This window comes from Sminthopsis crassicaudata, chromosome 3, assembly GCF_048593235.1.
Source record: "Sminthopsis crassicaudata isolate SCR6 chromosome 3, ASM4859323v1, whole genome shotgun sequence".
Lineage (NCBI taxonomy): Eukaryota > Metazoa > Chordata > Mammalia > Dasyuromorphia > Dasyuridae > Sminthopsis > Sminthopsis crassicaudata.
Window position 1 is genome coordinate 215,544,345 of NC_133619.1, and position 15,484 is coordinate 215,559,828.

The 15,484-nt window shown below is 35.2% G+C and overlaps 1 protein-coding gene across 6 annotated transcripts in view; it reads left to right on the top strand.

The window, feature by feature from the left end:
• The window catches only part of PIR (pirin), an 81,573-nt gene that overhangs the window by 206 nt on the left and 65,883 nt on the right, over positions 1-15,484 (top strand). The window contains exons 1-3 of one of the 6 annotated variants that reach the window (XM_074299941.1): positions 23-576; positions 1,147-1,282; positions 4,564-4,656. In XM_074299941.1, coding sequence (XP_074156042.1) covers positions 1,187-1,282; positions 4,564-4,656 — 189 coding nt within the window. In that variant the 5' untranslated portion in view covers positions 23-576; positions 1,147-1,186. Of the gene's footprint in view, positions 1-22; positions 577-1,146; positions 1,283-4,563; positions 4,657-15,484 lie in introns of those variants that run through there. The other 5 variants (XR_012487934.1, XM_074299940.1, XM_074299945.1 and 2 more) reach the window with 5 other exon arrangements.

Genomic DNA, 15,484 nt, shown 5'->3' on the forward strand with positions numbered 1-15,484 from the left:
CCATCCCCCAAGTTTCTGGTACAGTTTGTCCAAAACCGTGCCCGGATTATCCCTTCCCAGGGGTTTGGGAGAGGCTCCGGAGCAGGGAAAGGTAGCACTGGGCGTGGCTTCGTTGTGGGTATAGGAGCCGTAGTGAGTATAGGAGGTGGAACCACAGCTTGGAGCCTTTCTGGGTCCCTAAAATCGAAAATAGAAGCAGGAGGAAGAGGAATAACCGGAATAAAGTGCAAAACATAAAAGACCCACTTCCTCCCAGCTCATGAACCCTTGGGCAAAACCGAGGGCCTCTGGAAAGATGTCAGTTTTCCTTCTTCCTTTTCCTAATTGCAAGGACCCCACCCTTTAGTTGTTTAAGGTGACTGGCACATGCATCCTAAAGGGACCTAACTGCTGAGTCATAGTGAGCTAGTGAATCAGGGTTCCCTGTCTATATAGCCCCGAGAGCAGTTCCAGTTCTCTGGCATTAAAATTTTCTCAGGTGTGCAGGGGAAACTCTGAGGCGCACAGACACCAAGCTTCCGGGCACATCTTTGCGGTGACCCCCTCTAGGCCAGCTGTCTCTGAGAGTTCCCGTAAGTACAAATCCCTGCCTAGTCAGCCTGGGAGAAAAAATCACTGAGTTTCCCGACTGGCTTTGCCTGGCTTGAGCTGCTCCTTAGCCAAAAGGGATAAGCCAGTTTTTTCCTAATTCATATGAGAAACCTCGGTAAGAAAGTAGTGTGTTTACACTACTTTGTGAGGGAGGATGGCAGTGAGGCTTTGCCTTGGGAATGAGGAGGTAATGTCTGCAAATACTTCGTAGTTATCTGTTCTTAGAGAATTTTGAATTGGAATATAGCCCAGATATAATCTAGGTTTATTGTCTGCTTGTACATGTGTCTTTACAGTTATCTTTTTAGCTTCCCAGGAAAAGGCAAGTTTAGCTTTTCTTAGATTTCCATACCTGACTGAATACTATGTGTCCATCTACTCTGCTAGAGTTTAAGTTTCTTCCTCTCCAGGAAGGCAATGAATTGGATAGGAGGGTCTAAGTTTTTTCTCATCTCTTAAAGTTCTTTGGTTCTGACATAGTCGATTGATTTAAAATTTTAGATATGCCCTCGTTGATGACTTTGTTTCCCTTTTTTCTTCTCCCTCTACCTCCAGGAAAAAAAAAAGCTGAAGAATTTTCTCTTCAGACTTAACAATGGGAAAGTCCAAGAAAGTTACCCTCACTGTTCTCAGCCGGGAGCAGGCGGAAGGTGTGGGAGCTCGAGTTCGGAGAAGCATTGGCAGACCTGAGGTATGCTGGATGATGCTTATTGCTCTCTGGACCACTGGAGAGGGATCAATGTGTAAATGAAATGTAGGTAGAGACACTGTCCCTGTGTAATATGTGATTTGGGGCAAAAGCAAGCTTAGTGTGGGCCCTTACTCATTTGGAAGAAGTTTACAATAATGTAAGTTAGGATTTGGGAGGAAAGAATTATATCTAGACAGAAAAGCATGGAAGGGAAGGATCGGTGCTAAAAAAAAAATACATGAGTAAATCACTCAGTAAACCTTTATTAAAGGTACCTACTATGCATTAAGGATTCAAAGAAATGGAAAAAATAGTTCCTGATATCAAGGAACTCACGGTCTAATGAGGGAGACAACATTCAAGAAGAAATATGCCTATAAATAGGCTGAATGAGAGATAATCAGGAAAGGGAAGGCATTAGAATTAAAGGAGGTGAGAAGGGCTTCTTGTAATTGGCATTTGAAGTAATCCAGTGAAACTAGGATTCACAGATGGAGATAGCCTTCCAGGTATAGGAGACAGTCAGGGAAAATGCTAGAACTGAAGAGTTGGATTGTAGAATTTGCAGAATGTTTGAAGGAGAATAAAATATATAAGAAGGAGCCAGATTGTAGAGAGTTTTAAACGCCAAACAGAAGATTGATAGATCCAGAAGGTAATGGGGCAATTGGAATTTATTGAGTAATAGTAAAATAGTCAGATCTGTGCTACAGAAAAACTAAATTGGAGTGGGGGGAGAGACTTGAGGCTGGGAGAATAATTTGAAAGTTATTTCATATCTTAACCAGTATCAAACAGTTATGATAATTACTGTCTTGTAATATCTGGTACTGCTAATCCTCTTTCTAGATAATTTCCCCTTTAGTTCTTCTGATTATTTTTGACTTTTCATTCTCACAAATGAGTTTTGTTACTATTTTTTCTAATTCAATAAAAATAGTTTTTAGGTAATTTAATTGGGATGGCTTTGAATATACAAATTAGTTTAGGTAAAATTGTCATTTTTATTATATTGGCCTTGTCTAAGCTTGAACAATTAACATTTCTCCAATTATTTAATGATTTTATCTGTATAAAAAGGTTTTTTGGGTAATTTTATTTATATACTAACTAGGTTTGTTTTGGCAAGTGTACTTTCAGTTATTTTATGCTGTTTAGAGTTATTTTAAATGTGGTATCTTTTACTCTGTCTTCTTGCAAATAATAAATAGTCCAGATGAGGATGATGATTGTAGAACTGGAGGGAAGAAGGCAATATGTACAAAGATCTGGAGAAAGTAGAAACTACAAGATTTGACAACAGATTGGCTATGTGTGGGGACTTCAAATGAAGGGTCAAGGATGGCCTGAGTTTTTGAGACTGAATGATTGGAAGGATGGTGCTATAATGGGAAAGTTGGGAAGGGAGGAGTATTTGAAGGAAAAATAGTGAATTTCTGCTTTGAGCATTTTTGAGTTTGAGATGCCTCCCAGACACCTTGAAATATCCAAAAGGTGATTCGGAACTGGAGTTAAGGTGAGAGATTAAAGGTTCATTTATAGGTCTGGGAATCATTTATGTAGAGATGATAGTTGAGTTCCTGGGAGTAAACTATCAACTAAGAGAGTAGAGAAAGTCTTGGGGGAACACCCATGATTAGTGGATATACCCTGGATGAAGAGGCAGCAAAGAAGATTGAGAAGTAGGAAAATTGGGAAAAAATAGTCTTGAAACTTTAGACAGGAAAAATAATACATGAGAAAGGGATTGAAAATATCAAAAATTGCAGAGAGGTAGAGAAGTATAAAAATTGAGAAAATACTATTATATTTAGCAATTAAGAGGTCACTGGTAATTTTGGAGAGAACAAATTAATTTAATGATGAGGTCAGAAACCAAAGAAGTTTAGCTGTGAAGGAAAGAAATATAAAAGACATAGATATAGAATATAGATAGCAGCTAGGTGGGTTACTAGATCACTGGATCTGGAATCAAGAAGAGTTCAAATCCCAGCCCTTAGACACAAATAGTTTGGTTCAGTTTCCTTATATGTTAAATAGGATGGAGAAGAAAATGGCAGACCATGTTAGTATCTCTGCCTAGAATATCCAAAATGGAGTCTAGAAGAGTTAGACATGACTGAAAAATGACTTAACAGTGTATGGCATGCATTTTAGGGAGATAAAGGCAATAGTTATCAGGAATAATTGGATTAGATAGAGGTTGTTTTTTTTTTTTTTTTTTTTTTTTTTAGGATGGGGGAGATAAAGGCATGTTTATAGAGTTTGGAGAAATATTTGAATGTTGTTAAATGAGGAGTGAAAGAGAAGAGGAAATGCTCAGAAATTGCCTCCAATTTTTTTTTTTTCCTTTTAGTGAAATATGACATAAGATCCTTAGCTAAGAGGATGGGATGGGTGGTACCTTGGGAGGCTTATGAAGGGTGGGAAAGGTTTTATATAACCTTTCATATCACTTTCACATAAGTTATATGAAAGTGAGAGAGGGATAGTGTTGTTGATGTTTGTCCTTCATTCTCAAAGAGGACTATGACATCAGGGAATTGATACCATGATATGTAAGTGAATTAGATTTGAGAGAGGGAGAATTGTGCAAAGTCATCTGCCTCACTTTCCCCTCCAGAGTCATCTGGGTCCAATGGCTAGATATAGATCAGGACAACTGGAAATAGCCCTGGATGAAATGGGAAACCCTACACTTTAAAGTAAGGTCTTTAACAGACCTTAGTTTTGCTGAGGACGTACTATAGAAGTAACCTCAATGCTCATCTAATCCATAGCTTTCACTTAACTGCCTTATACTACTTAGTTTCTAAACTCAGCCATGACTACTATACCTTCTTTCAATAGTAATAGCTGATATTTACTATGTGCTAAGCACTTTGAGATCATAATCTCATTTGAATCTCACTTGATAATAATCTCATTGAATCTTGGGAGATAGAGCTCCCAGTTTACAGATGAAGAAACTGAGGCAAATAGATTAAGTGACTTCCGTCTCTACTCTTCTTATTTCATGCTTCCAAGCATTTTGGAAATGAAATTTGGAGTATAAGACTATGTCATTGATAAGATGAAGATGACTCATGAGTGTAATGACTTGATGATAATGAAGTGCCAAACATATAAATCTTTTCTCTTTTTCAGTGATATGCTTAACAGGAGTATGAGACAGTAATGGATAGTTCTTTTTAATTTACCATATTTGTGTATCTGGTCTCTGCTGATCAGGATTAATAAACCTGAAGGTATCTCTAACCATTTAATTTTTTTTTTTTTAGTTGAAAAATCTGGATCCATTTTTGCTATTTGATGAATTTAAAGTGGCCAAACCAGCAGGATTTCCTGATCACCCACACCGAGGATTTGAAACAGTGAGTACAATGGTTCTACACTTATGTTCCTATGTGTCAAAACTTCTGTGTACAGATCAACTATAATTATCACTTCCATGTAAAAATACCTTAAAAAAAAAACTTATAATAGGCCAAAAGTTAGCTAGCAACTTGATAGTTATAGCAACTAGATAAGTATTTGGAAATGCCAAGTCCATTTGAAGTAAATAATATTTGAATGTAGATATTTACCATGTGTTGGGTATACCTTTGAATTTGTATAATTGTAAACATACATATTTTCATATTTAATTTAAAATGTGAATTGCTTTCTTCAAAACAAAACAATGAAAATAACTTTCTAGAATAAAATTAAATGAATACAAATGTGACACATTAAAATGTAATTACAATCTATTTACATGGAAAGCCATAAATGATTATTTATGTTTATTATTATATTTAAAAGAATATTTTAAAGCAAAAAATTACATATAAACAACTGTTTCTTAGAAAGGATGTGTGGGTGGTAGAAGACACAGTAAGATGAAGGAACAAAGTAAAACTGTGTATAGAAACTGTGTTCAGATGAATTTTTAATCTAGAAACAGAATTTAGATGTTTTGCACATTCATATATCTAATAATAAAACTTTCTTAGAATATTTGTGTATTGTTATTGTTAGTTAGCATTTCAAACATGGAATCCAAGAGGGAAATTTCAATCATAAGCATACCAATGAAACTTGACTTTGACTTCTCACTTGAAAGAATAATCAAAAGCAACATTACATATTGTGTAATAGGCCCATTTTGTGGATGAGGCTTGACTTAGGTTTGATAGTTTAATAAAATGAGATATTGATAGTTAACAAGAAGAAGCTATAGCACAAAAAAGATGCAGTAATGGTTCGGATAGACATAACCTCCCTCATATTCATATAGAAATGTTTCTGGTTTCTGGTCAATGAGATATGGTGACTTACATCTCACTATGAAATCTGCCAAATCTAAATGGCACCTGGATCTTGAGTTAACTAACTAGTCCACCATATTAAAGAGGTGAGCATTAGCTGAAATGATGGGAAGGACAACATTTTAGCTTGCTTTAGTCTACCATAAGCTTCCTGGTGCCATCTACCTTCTTTATTATCCATATAGCATTATTGTAAGAGAATTTGATATGATGGAAATATTCTTAATTTCATCACTAAAGGGAAACATTTTTCACCACCATATGACCTGATTTTATTTGGTATTAATTATAATGGTTAGCTTGGGATTTGACTTTGTCTCTACCCACAATAACCAATGTAGAAGCCTTTGAAAGGGCCTTTACAGGTCCCAATTTTTAAAGAATTTATAATGGCCTTTCTCACAATATATCCATGTTTATTAGCCACAACTCTGACCCAAGCAGAGTGACTTGGACCTAACACCTACTCTGATGACCTTAAGAGCAACCTCAGCTTTGACCTAAAAGAGATTCCTTCTCAGACTTGGGTGACTCAGAACTTCCAAACTGATTGCTTTAAGTTTAGTTAGATTTACTGGCCCAGTCCATAGTGAAAACTTTAGCACTCCTATAGACTGATGATCAAGTATTTCTTTATCAGCATCTTGTTTCAGGAGCCTTACCCAAAACTCCTTTTGGAACAGAAAGTCATATCCTTCACTCACTTAGTAGCAAAGCTCATGCCTATTCTCTCCTTTGTCCCCTCCTATTTTCACTGAGAGCTGTAATTACCTACATGGTTTCTGCTGTTTGAACATCCCTTTGGAATTTCATCAGTTTATCTCTTATACCTGCATGGTTTATTGGAAAGGAAGACCCATAGCTAAATCCTTACACCATTCAGAAGCACCTTATAGCCTGTTAAATGTCTCCTGTAACTCATCTTCTCTCCCCAGTTCTTTCTTGGTGAAAGTCTACCTTTCCTTTCAACTATACTGTGGAAGAAATCATTCTCCAATCGAAAGTAATAGAATAAACCCAAAATCTTTCTTTCTACCAGTGATAGTTCCAAATTTTCTTCTTCATATCTACTCCCATTCTGCTCCTTTAAAGGCCCATCCTAAAGGGGATTTAACACATTTCCAAAAAAAAACCTCTGAAATGAAAGACCATACTTTCTATGTATGGTCTGTTAAATCTCATCTCTGGTAGTATTGCTCTTTACTTCTGCTTTTCCACTGATTGCCTCTTTGCCAGCATGGCATGAAATCAAAAGCTCTGTGGCTAAAATGCTGAATGTGCTGAAAAAAATTATTTTTGTTTTCCCCACCCCCTATTGGTAACCTAATTTATCTAGGACCTTTGAAAATTGCTAGGGAATGCTCCCCTGGTATTATCTTAACCCTCCTTGTCAATCTCCTTTAGCATGTATTGAACTAATAATACATCAGGGTACGGGTGGCCTTCTCTTTGTTTCACCGAGAGGACTTTCAATGTACCATTAGAAGGGGCCCCACCATAGTATGCCATATCTGACCATCCAGCCAACTCATGTCTTGAATGTACATTGTCTGTCCCCCACTTCAGCCATAGTGTGAGCCATATTGCTATCGTGATCCAGTCTTGGTTTTCTGCCAAAATGTTGTAGGCCAGGCCTATCTCAGACCTGTAAGGTAGATCAGGTTCCAGATTAAAAGAAAATTAGACCCTTGAAAGACCATCAAATAGCTAATAAAAAAGCGTTTATTTAGCCATAGTGTGATAGAGATGCTCAACAAGGATATAGGTATAACACTAGTTTAGGTATATACAATTTTCATCTCCATCATGTTTCTGGTTCCCAGAATATGTTGACTGCCATAGCAACAGGATCCTCTGTCAATTATGAGAGGCACTGATTCCTTTGTGCACCAACATCTTTATGCCTTTTACAAGTAGGGACAACTTCTTTGCCTTTGGGGATAAAAAAAATCCAACCCTGCTATATTCAATGTGTTTACTGCAAGTATTGATTACTCTTTGTTTCTTGTTTTTACATGAAAACTAGTTGAAATCATTTACCACTTTCTGCCGATTAATATTTTCAGTAAAAGGGCCACAAGCATCTAAATAGCTCTATAGCATCTGGTATAGATAAATGTCTTGATAGCTCTTGCAAGCTAGTAAATCATTTAATATTTCTTTTTTATATTCTTAAAACTTACAACCAATTATGTTCTCAAAGTTCAAAATCTTTTTTTGTCATCTTTTCAAATGAGGGATCACATCTAAAATCTGGCAGAAACAATATATAACATTAATAATAATAATATATAATAATAATAATAGCAATAATCATCAGTTTTTTTTAAAGTCCTCATTATAAACATGCCTAATCCAGAAAAACTAAGTCCTACATTGTCCAGTTCCAAAAATATGTCCCTGTCTGTATTTTAAGCTTGTCTCTCTGGAAGGAAGGGTTTCATCTTTAGTCTCCTGGACTTGTCTGCCATTGCATTAATTAGAATTCTAAACACTCAAAATTGTTTTTCCTCTTTAATGCTGTGTCATATAAATCTTTCTCACTTTTTTTTTCTGAATTACTCATGTCTTCCTCTACTTTGAAACTTTCCACATCATTATTTTCTAGGGCATACTAATATTCCATTATATTTAGTTAGCATAATTTGTTTAACCATTCCTTAAGGGTGGAAGAGTTCTTTAGTGTCTGATTTTTAAATACTATAAAAAGTTGCTATAAATATTTTTGTCAATATGTATCCTCTTTCTCTTTCATCAATTTCTTTGGGGTCTAATAGTGATATTTCTGGGTTAAAAACTTGCAGAATTTAGTAAATTTGGAGGCATTGTTTCAGATTGCTTTTCTGAATGGCTAGATCAAATAGTAGATTGATCAACAGTACATATAATGGTATTTTTACTATTTAAAAAAAGAAAATTGGGAAACCATATTTGGGACTACCCTACCATTGCTGTCTGGGAAGCTATCAAATTTTTGTCTCAATTTGGATGTAGATATGTGTCCATTGTGTATCTCATTTCCATCTCAAATTAACTAGGGAGAATATTTAATGAAGCTCCTTTGAACATAGGATTGCCACATAATAACTCATTTGAAGAGATGTTTACTGTCAGTTGAAGGAATTGGAGTTGGACAAAACCATCAGAGAGTAGCTGATTGGGACAGTGTAGAGCATTAAATTTGGAATCAGATCTGAATTTGTAGCCCACCTCACAGCTGGAGTCAGGATAAGCAAAAGTCCTTAGTCTTTAGGGGTAGAAGTCAAGGGAATGGACGCAGGATTTCCACGATCTTCCTTCTCCTCGTCTACGGCCAAAGTGACCTCAGCTTGTCTTACTCCACCCCTAATCCCTCCTACAATTCTCTATATACATCAAAAGATTGAGCCATTTGAAATGAGTTCCAGTAGCCACCTCTTTTATACTCTAAGAAAGGCCATTTTCCAAGCATAAACTAATAAAATATTGTCCAATCGGTAATTAGCCTTAAGTGCTCTGTTGTCTGATTCCAATGCACCTACTCAAAGTTTCAGCCCTTTACATCTCCTGCTTTCTTTTGTTTTAGAACACAGGTGGTCACGCCATCCCTGACTTCTCAGGGAGGTGAGAACCCCAAAAAGGAGGTGATCACAACCTCCCTGATTTCTCAGGAAAGGAGGTGAAAACACTAAAAAGGAGATGATCTCACACTCCCCAACTTCTCAGGAATAGAGATGAAAAACACCAAAAGGAAGTGGGGAGTCAAGCCAGATATTGCTAGCAGGTTTCTGGGCTGAAGGGTCTTACTAGAAACAGGTATGCACAAACCCATCAGCATGGGAGGTATTACACAAGCACATAGCAATAATGCACAGGCTATTAGTGATGACTCTCCCCACAGTCAGTGCAGACTCAATGTGGTGTAACAAATATGAACTGTACATGCGTGATATAACAAACAATATGAATCAACATGATATTGTAAAAGATTTCCAGAAGTCCTAGAAGGAGGGTATGTAAGCAACAATCACATATACACCTCCTTCAGCAGCTAGGAGATAGTCCAAAACCAATCTATTGTCCATTGCTTCACATGTCAGGGAATTCAATGATCCCTGGAAGTTTTTAAAGTCCTGCAACAGTCTTTTTATATGTTAGGGAATCCAATGATTCCTGCAGATTTTGAAGTCCTGCAACAGTCTTATCATTTCTCAGAAAATCCAATGATTCCTGAGGGTTTTCAAGTCCTACAACAGTTTTATCATGTCTGAGAATCCAATGATTCCTGAGGGTTTTCAAGTCCTACAACAGTTTTATTATGCCTGAGAATCCAATGATTCCTGAGAGTTTTCAAGTCCTACAACACTAAAGTTTTTTAAAAGTTACTATGATATGCAAATTGCCTATTTATTTTATTCATGTTATCTGACTTTCAAATTTGATTCCTTCCTTGTCATAGCTAATCTGTCACCAAGGTCTTCAACTCTTTTTTTTTTACATTGTGTAAGATTTCTTGAATACATTCCTTCTATTCTCACTTTCACTAAACTAACTCATTTCTTTATTACTTCAAACCTAAACTATAAGCCTCCTAACTGGTTTCTTTGGCTTCAACCTTCATTCTATATGCCCACATCAGATTAATCTTCCTGAAAAGTTACTTTGATCATGCTATTCCTCACTTAAACCAACAAACAACTTTCATGATTCCTCATTATTTACTCAGCAAATTCAAAACTCCTTAGCCTGGCATTCAGCTACAATCCAGTCCCAATATACCTTGCTTCTTAACGCTACTCTGTACAGATGATGTACTGTAGTTGTCCTCACTGGCTCTAGAATATTCTGCATATTGAGCCATATTTTCATTTTTGCTCAACTTTGGCCCACATGGACTTCCCTTTAGAACCTTATCAGCTCAAGAACTTTTAGTAGCATTTTATTACCTCTAGCATAAAATTCTTAGTTTGGGGTTCAAAATTCTCAGAGATATACTGTGGTCAGTCTTTTGAGGATTATTGCATATTATATTCCCTTTTACATACTTTATAGTCTAGTTATATTGGGCTGCTGGCTGTTCCCTGACTCAGGCATTTGGTTACTCGCTTCCATATCTTTCCATAGGCTATTTTCAGTATCTGAAATGCACCTTAATTTTCCCTGATCAAATTAGTTTTTGGTGTTCTTGCATTCTTCCTCAAATATCATATCCCTTTATTACACATTATATTCTTCCTAAAGAATTTAAACTCCTTGAAGACAGAGACTGACATTTCTTATATTTGTAACCATATATCCTGGCACAATACCTTGAATATAGTGGGCGCTAAATGAATTTTGGATTTAAGTGCATTCTCTTACCAGTGACTTATGATTTCTTCTCTCTTCTGGCAAGAAAGAGCTAAGTAGTAAAATGACTGTACCACTGGACCTAGAATCAGCCCACATTCAAATTCAGACTTAAACATTTACTGTCTTTATGACCCATGATTTCTGTGCCTCAGTTATGAAATGAGGATAATAATATTACTTACCTTATAGAGTTGTAATAAAGATTAAATGAAATAATATTTATAAAGCTTTTAGCTAAGTACCTGGTACTGAACATTCAGTAATGCTTATTTCTGACTGTCTTTCTCCTGAACTCTAATAGTTTTAATGGAAATTGCAATTAATTATGTATTGTCTCCTACCATGTTTTTTTTTAAACTCTGATTAATATTTTTGTTGTTAATTATGAAAGCAAATGAACCTAGTAGCCTAATGTTCAATAAACACAAAGATCCTAGCTACTGATTTAAGGATATTTGATATTTGGTAAGAACTAGCAGAAAAATTAGACAGCAATAGTAAAGAAATCAGCTTTAGACTACTCTTCCTCATAACTCATATTGAGATAAGTTCTAAATGGATATAAACCTAGATGTAAAAGGTCACATAAACAAACTAGAATAAAAAGCAAGAAATTACCTTTCTTATCTATGGATAAGAGAAAAGTTCAAGACCAAACAAGGGATAGAAAGGATAAAAAGAAGATAAAAGATATCATTTAATTAGACAAAATTAAAAGATTTTGTATAAACAAGTCAATAGTGCTAAGACTAAAAGGTAAACATTTAAAAGAGAAAAATCAATGTTAGTTTCTGGGACTAATGTCTCATTTCCAAAATAAGGAACTGATTCAAATTTATAAAATTAAGATCATTTCTACCAGTCATGAGTGGTTTAAGAATATGAACATGCAATTCACAATGAAGAAACCCAGCCTATTTATAGCCATATTAAAAAAATGCTCCAAATCACTAATTAGAGAAATGCAAATTAAAGTACTTGTAAAGTTCCATTTCATAGCCATCAGATAGATAATGAACTTTTAACTTTTTTTTTTCTTTTCAAAGTAGAATATAATTTTCTTGAGGTGTCTGACCATATTTCACATTCTTTACATCTTCCTGAAGTCCTATAATTTTTCTAACACTTTACACTACTTTATAAGTTATATTTCACATTCGTCTTTAAACCATTTAGAACCTTAAGGGAACTATGAAAATTAACATTTATTGTCCCCTGCTCATCTCCCCTGTTTATGGTTAGATAGAAACTAAGATGAGGCTAAATAGCTGGCCTATGAATAAGAATTTTCATATCCATAAAAAATTTAAAATATAATTCTCTTTTCCACTAGTGGAGGCATGGACCATAGACAGATTTATAGGGGAAATTTAACCTCAGGGGTTTGATGTAACTTGGCTTTCTGATTGTATACAGTAACGTGGAGTTACCCAGGACTTCCACAGGGTGTTAGTCTGTAAAATTGAGCTGATCCCTATCAATGCCCTTTCCTACTTGCTTCAGGGAGTAATTTTATCAGTATTTCAGGTTCTCTCTGCCAACCTCACAAAGAGACCCAGACCTCACCACCATACTTTCTTTTAGCCAAAAGGTACATTTAATTAGGAGAAGAAGTTTCAGAAAAAAATGAAAAGATACAAAATAGCCACTAGGAGTAGTAAATATGAAATAGATTCAGGAGAGCAATAGAATTAACAAGGAAAGAGGTCTGGAAGAAGCTATTAAAGGAATGTACCATGAGGTGTGAGTTTGCCATTGATTAGCAGATTAAATCCACAGAGGAATTTTTGATAGATAACCAGAATTAGCTATAGTAAGGGGAAAGACATCATTAAAGGGATGATGCTATGAGGCAGGATAGAGTATCTTTGGGGGTTTTTCAGGGAGGAGGGAAAATAAAAACAAGGATGTGTATTGAGATATTGAAACTGCCTTGAAAATATTAACAAAGGCAGTCTAGATTTGTGAGGATTGTCTTAACTATGGTAATAAGACAATAATAATAAAACTAATAATAGGAATAAAACTTTGTTCCCATAATGATTTTTTTTTTGTATTTCCTGAAAAGGGAGAAAATAAGAAAGAACTAGAGAAAAACCTTTCAGAGCTGGACTTGAAATTTCAAACCATAACTAATTTTCTATTAGGTAGAGAAACTTCTAAAGTGCTCAGTGGATAACTATATGATAAATATTATTTGGTGATAATATCATGAGGATTAAAATTTAAGAAAACCATTGAATCATTTTGGCCTCTTACTAAACAAATGATTTATTCTGCTAAACAAATGATTATCATTTGTGTAGTGTACTTCCTCCTCTTCTCTCCTGTTCTGGAATCATGAGACCCAAGATCAAATCAATTGGACATAGCTCCCGGATGGGGCCTTGTCAATCCACTGCCAAAGGCTTTTCCTCATCCCTGCCAAGTTCCAGAGCAAAAAGTCTCTCCCTCCCTATCTTTCCCCTCTTTATGCAGTTTCTCCCAGTTAAATAGACATTCCACCAAAGTAGGAGACTTTCTTTTTTTGTGTGTTGATATGCTCAGCTTTTATTTCAAGTAAGCATAAACATAAAAAGTGCTTAATTAAACTTTTTTTCATCTATCCATTCATTCATTCTTAATTAGTATACTGGTTTGGGTTACTTTCTAACAATTAAATAATGTATATCTTAGTGAAACTGGATATTCCGTTTGAAAATCCTGAATCTGAAATGTGTGTGTTCCCACACATAAATAAATAAATAAATAAATAAATGTGTATATGTGTGTGTGTGTGTATGTATATATATATATATATATATATATATATATATATATATATATGCTATAATCAGGTATAACTAAGTCTCAGACTATTCTATTTGTATAGAATGATTTGTAAGAATCGAACTCTTTATCAACCTCCATTTTCTATCCTTCAGATCTCTGGGCATCTTTAAACTGTGACTAATCAGCTTGGAATGCTCTGCCACATGCCAGACACAAATAGTTCCCATGAATCTTTGAGTAGACTCCCTAACTTTGCACATTTCTTCTGAGCTAACTCAATTTTGCTTTGCTAATAGAGCCCAGCATCTTCTCAAGTGAGGTCATGCCATACTGGGTGGTCTTGTGCCAGTGTCTCCCATGCCATACAATTAATTCTAAAGTTCTTAAGAGATACCTTGAGAGTGTTCTTGTATTGCTTTTTCTGACCACCTTATGAGCGCTTGCCTTGTGTGAGTTCTCCATAAAATAATCTTTTCGACAAGCATATATTTGGCATTTCAGCAATATGGCCAGCCCAATGGAGTTGTGCTCGATGCAGTAGTCCTGGTTAGTTTGCTTAACTCCTCTATGGATTTAGGCTGCCAGTCAATGGCATACTTAGGCATATTCTTTTCATGGATTCTTCCAAATGCTTTTCCTTGATAACTCATTGCTCTCCCAAATCTATTTCATATTTACCATTCCTGATGCCTATTTTACCTTTTCATTTTGCCTATAACTTTTCCTAAATAAACTTACCTTTTGGAAAAGAGCCATTATGAATTTGTCGTATGTTAATTTTGAATTAGGGATTGCTACATTGACCTCATCATATATCTGTTCTTAAATTCATAATTCTTTAAAGATTTGTTTATTATGAATAATATGTAGCTCAACACATACAATTTACCCTGCAACATTTTGTGATTATGAAATCTATGAGTCAAAAAGCATTTTTTAAACACTAACTATGCAGTAATGTATGATTAATTGTATTTGAAATTTGAAAAGGAATGGGAGTGAGGATAGAGAGGCATTTGAATTGAAAATATAGATATAGAAAAGATTATATTTAAGCTAGTTTCTCTAATAATATTATTTTGTTTTCTAAATATGTATACACCTATATTTGTAGTACCCAGATTATGTAGGAGCTTTGACATTTGCATCTAGCTAAAAGGCTAAAACTTGAAAGAGTGGTATTGTGTGTATTCCTCCTTTGAGTCAGCATTGCATGCAAAGTTTGCTGGGATTAAATAAATAAATATGATCTTAATTTTCCTACTGGGCACGCCTTGGGGAATAGACCAACTTTGTAGTGAACAAAATTAAAACAAAATAGAATAAAACATGTTTAAGCTTGTACTAAGAAGCTGAAAAACCTTGTTTTAGCTTAAATAACTGGTAAATAATAATGTCATTAGTAAAATGCACTTAAGATATATACATGGTTGTTTGGCTATAATCCTTTTTTTGACTTGAATGACCCAAACATTTTTATTTTAAAGGATAATTTCCAGATGCAAGCTTCTCCTCTACCCCTCCCATGTAAGGAACAGTATTAATTAATTTCTGGTTCTTGAAGTGCATCTACTTAAGGAACTGCTCCCTTCCTAAGCTTCCCTCTCACACAAAATGTGTAAGTCCATTGGTAGTATTTGGTCCCAAAAGGAAGGGTCAGATTTTAAAATCTTTCTTTGTTCCTAAAACTTTTATTATCTTGATAAAGAAATCCAGATATCTTTTATGAACAGAAATAGATAACTAGGTATTTATTGCACTCTACCATTCCTGCCTCTTGGAAACAATC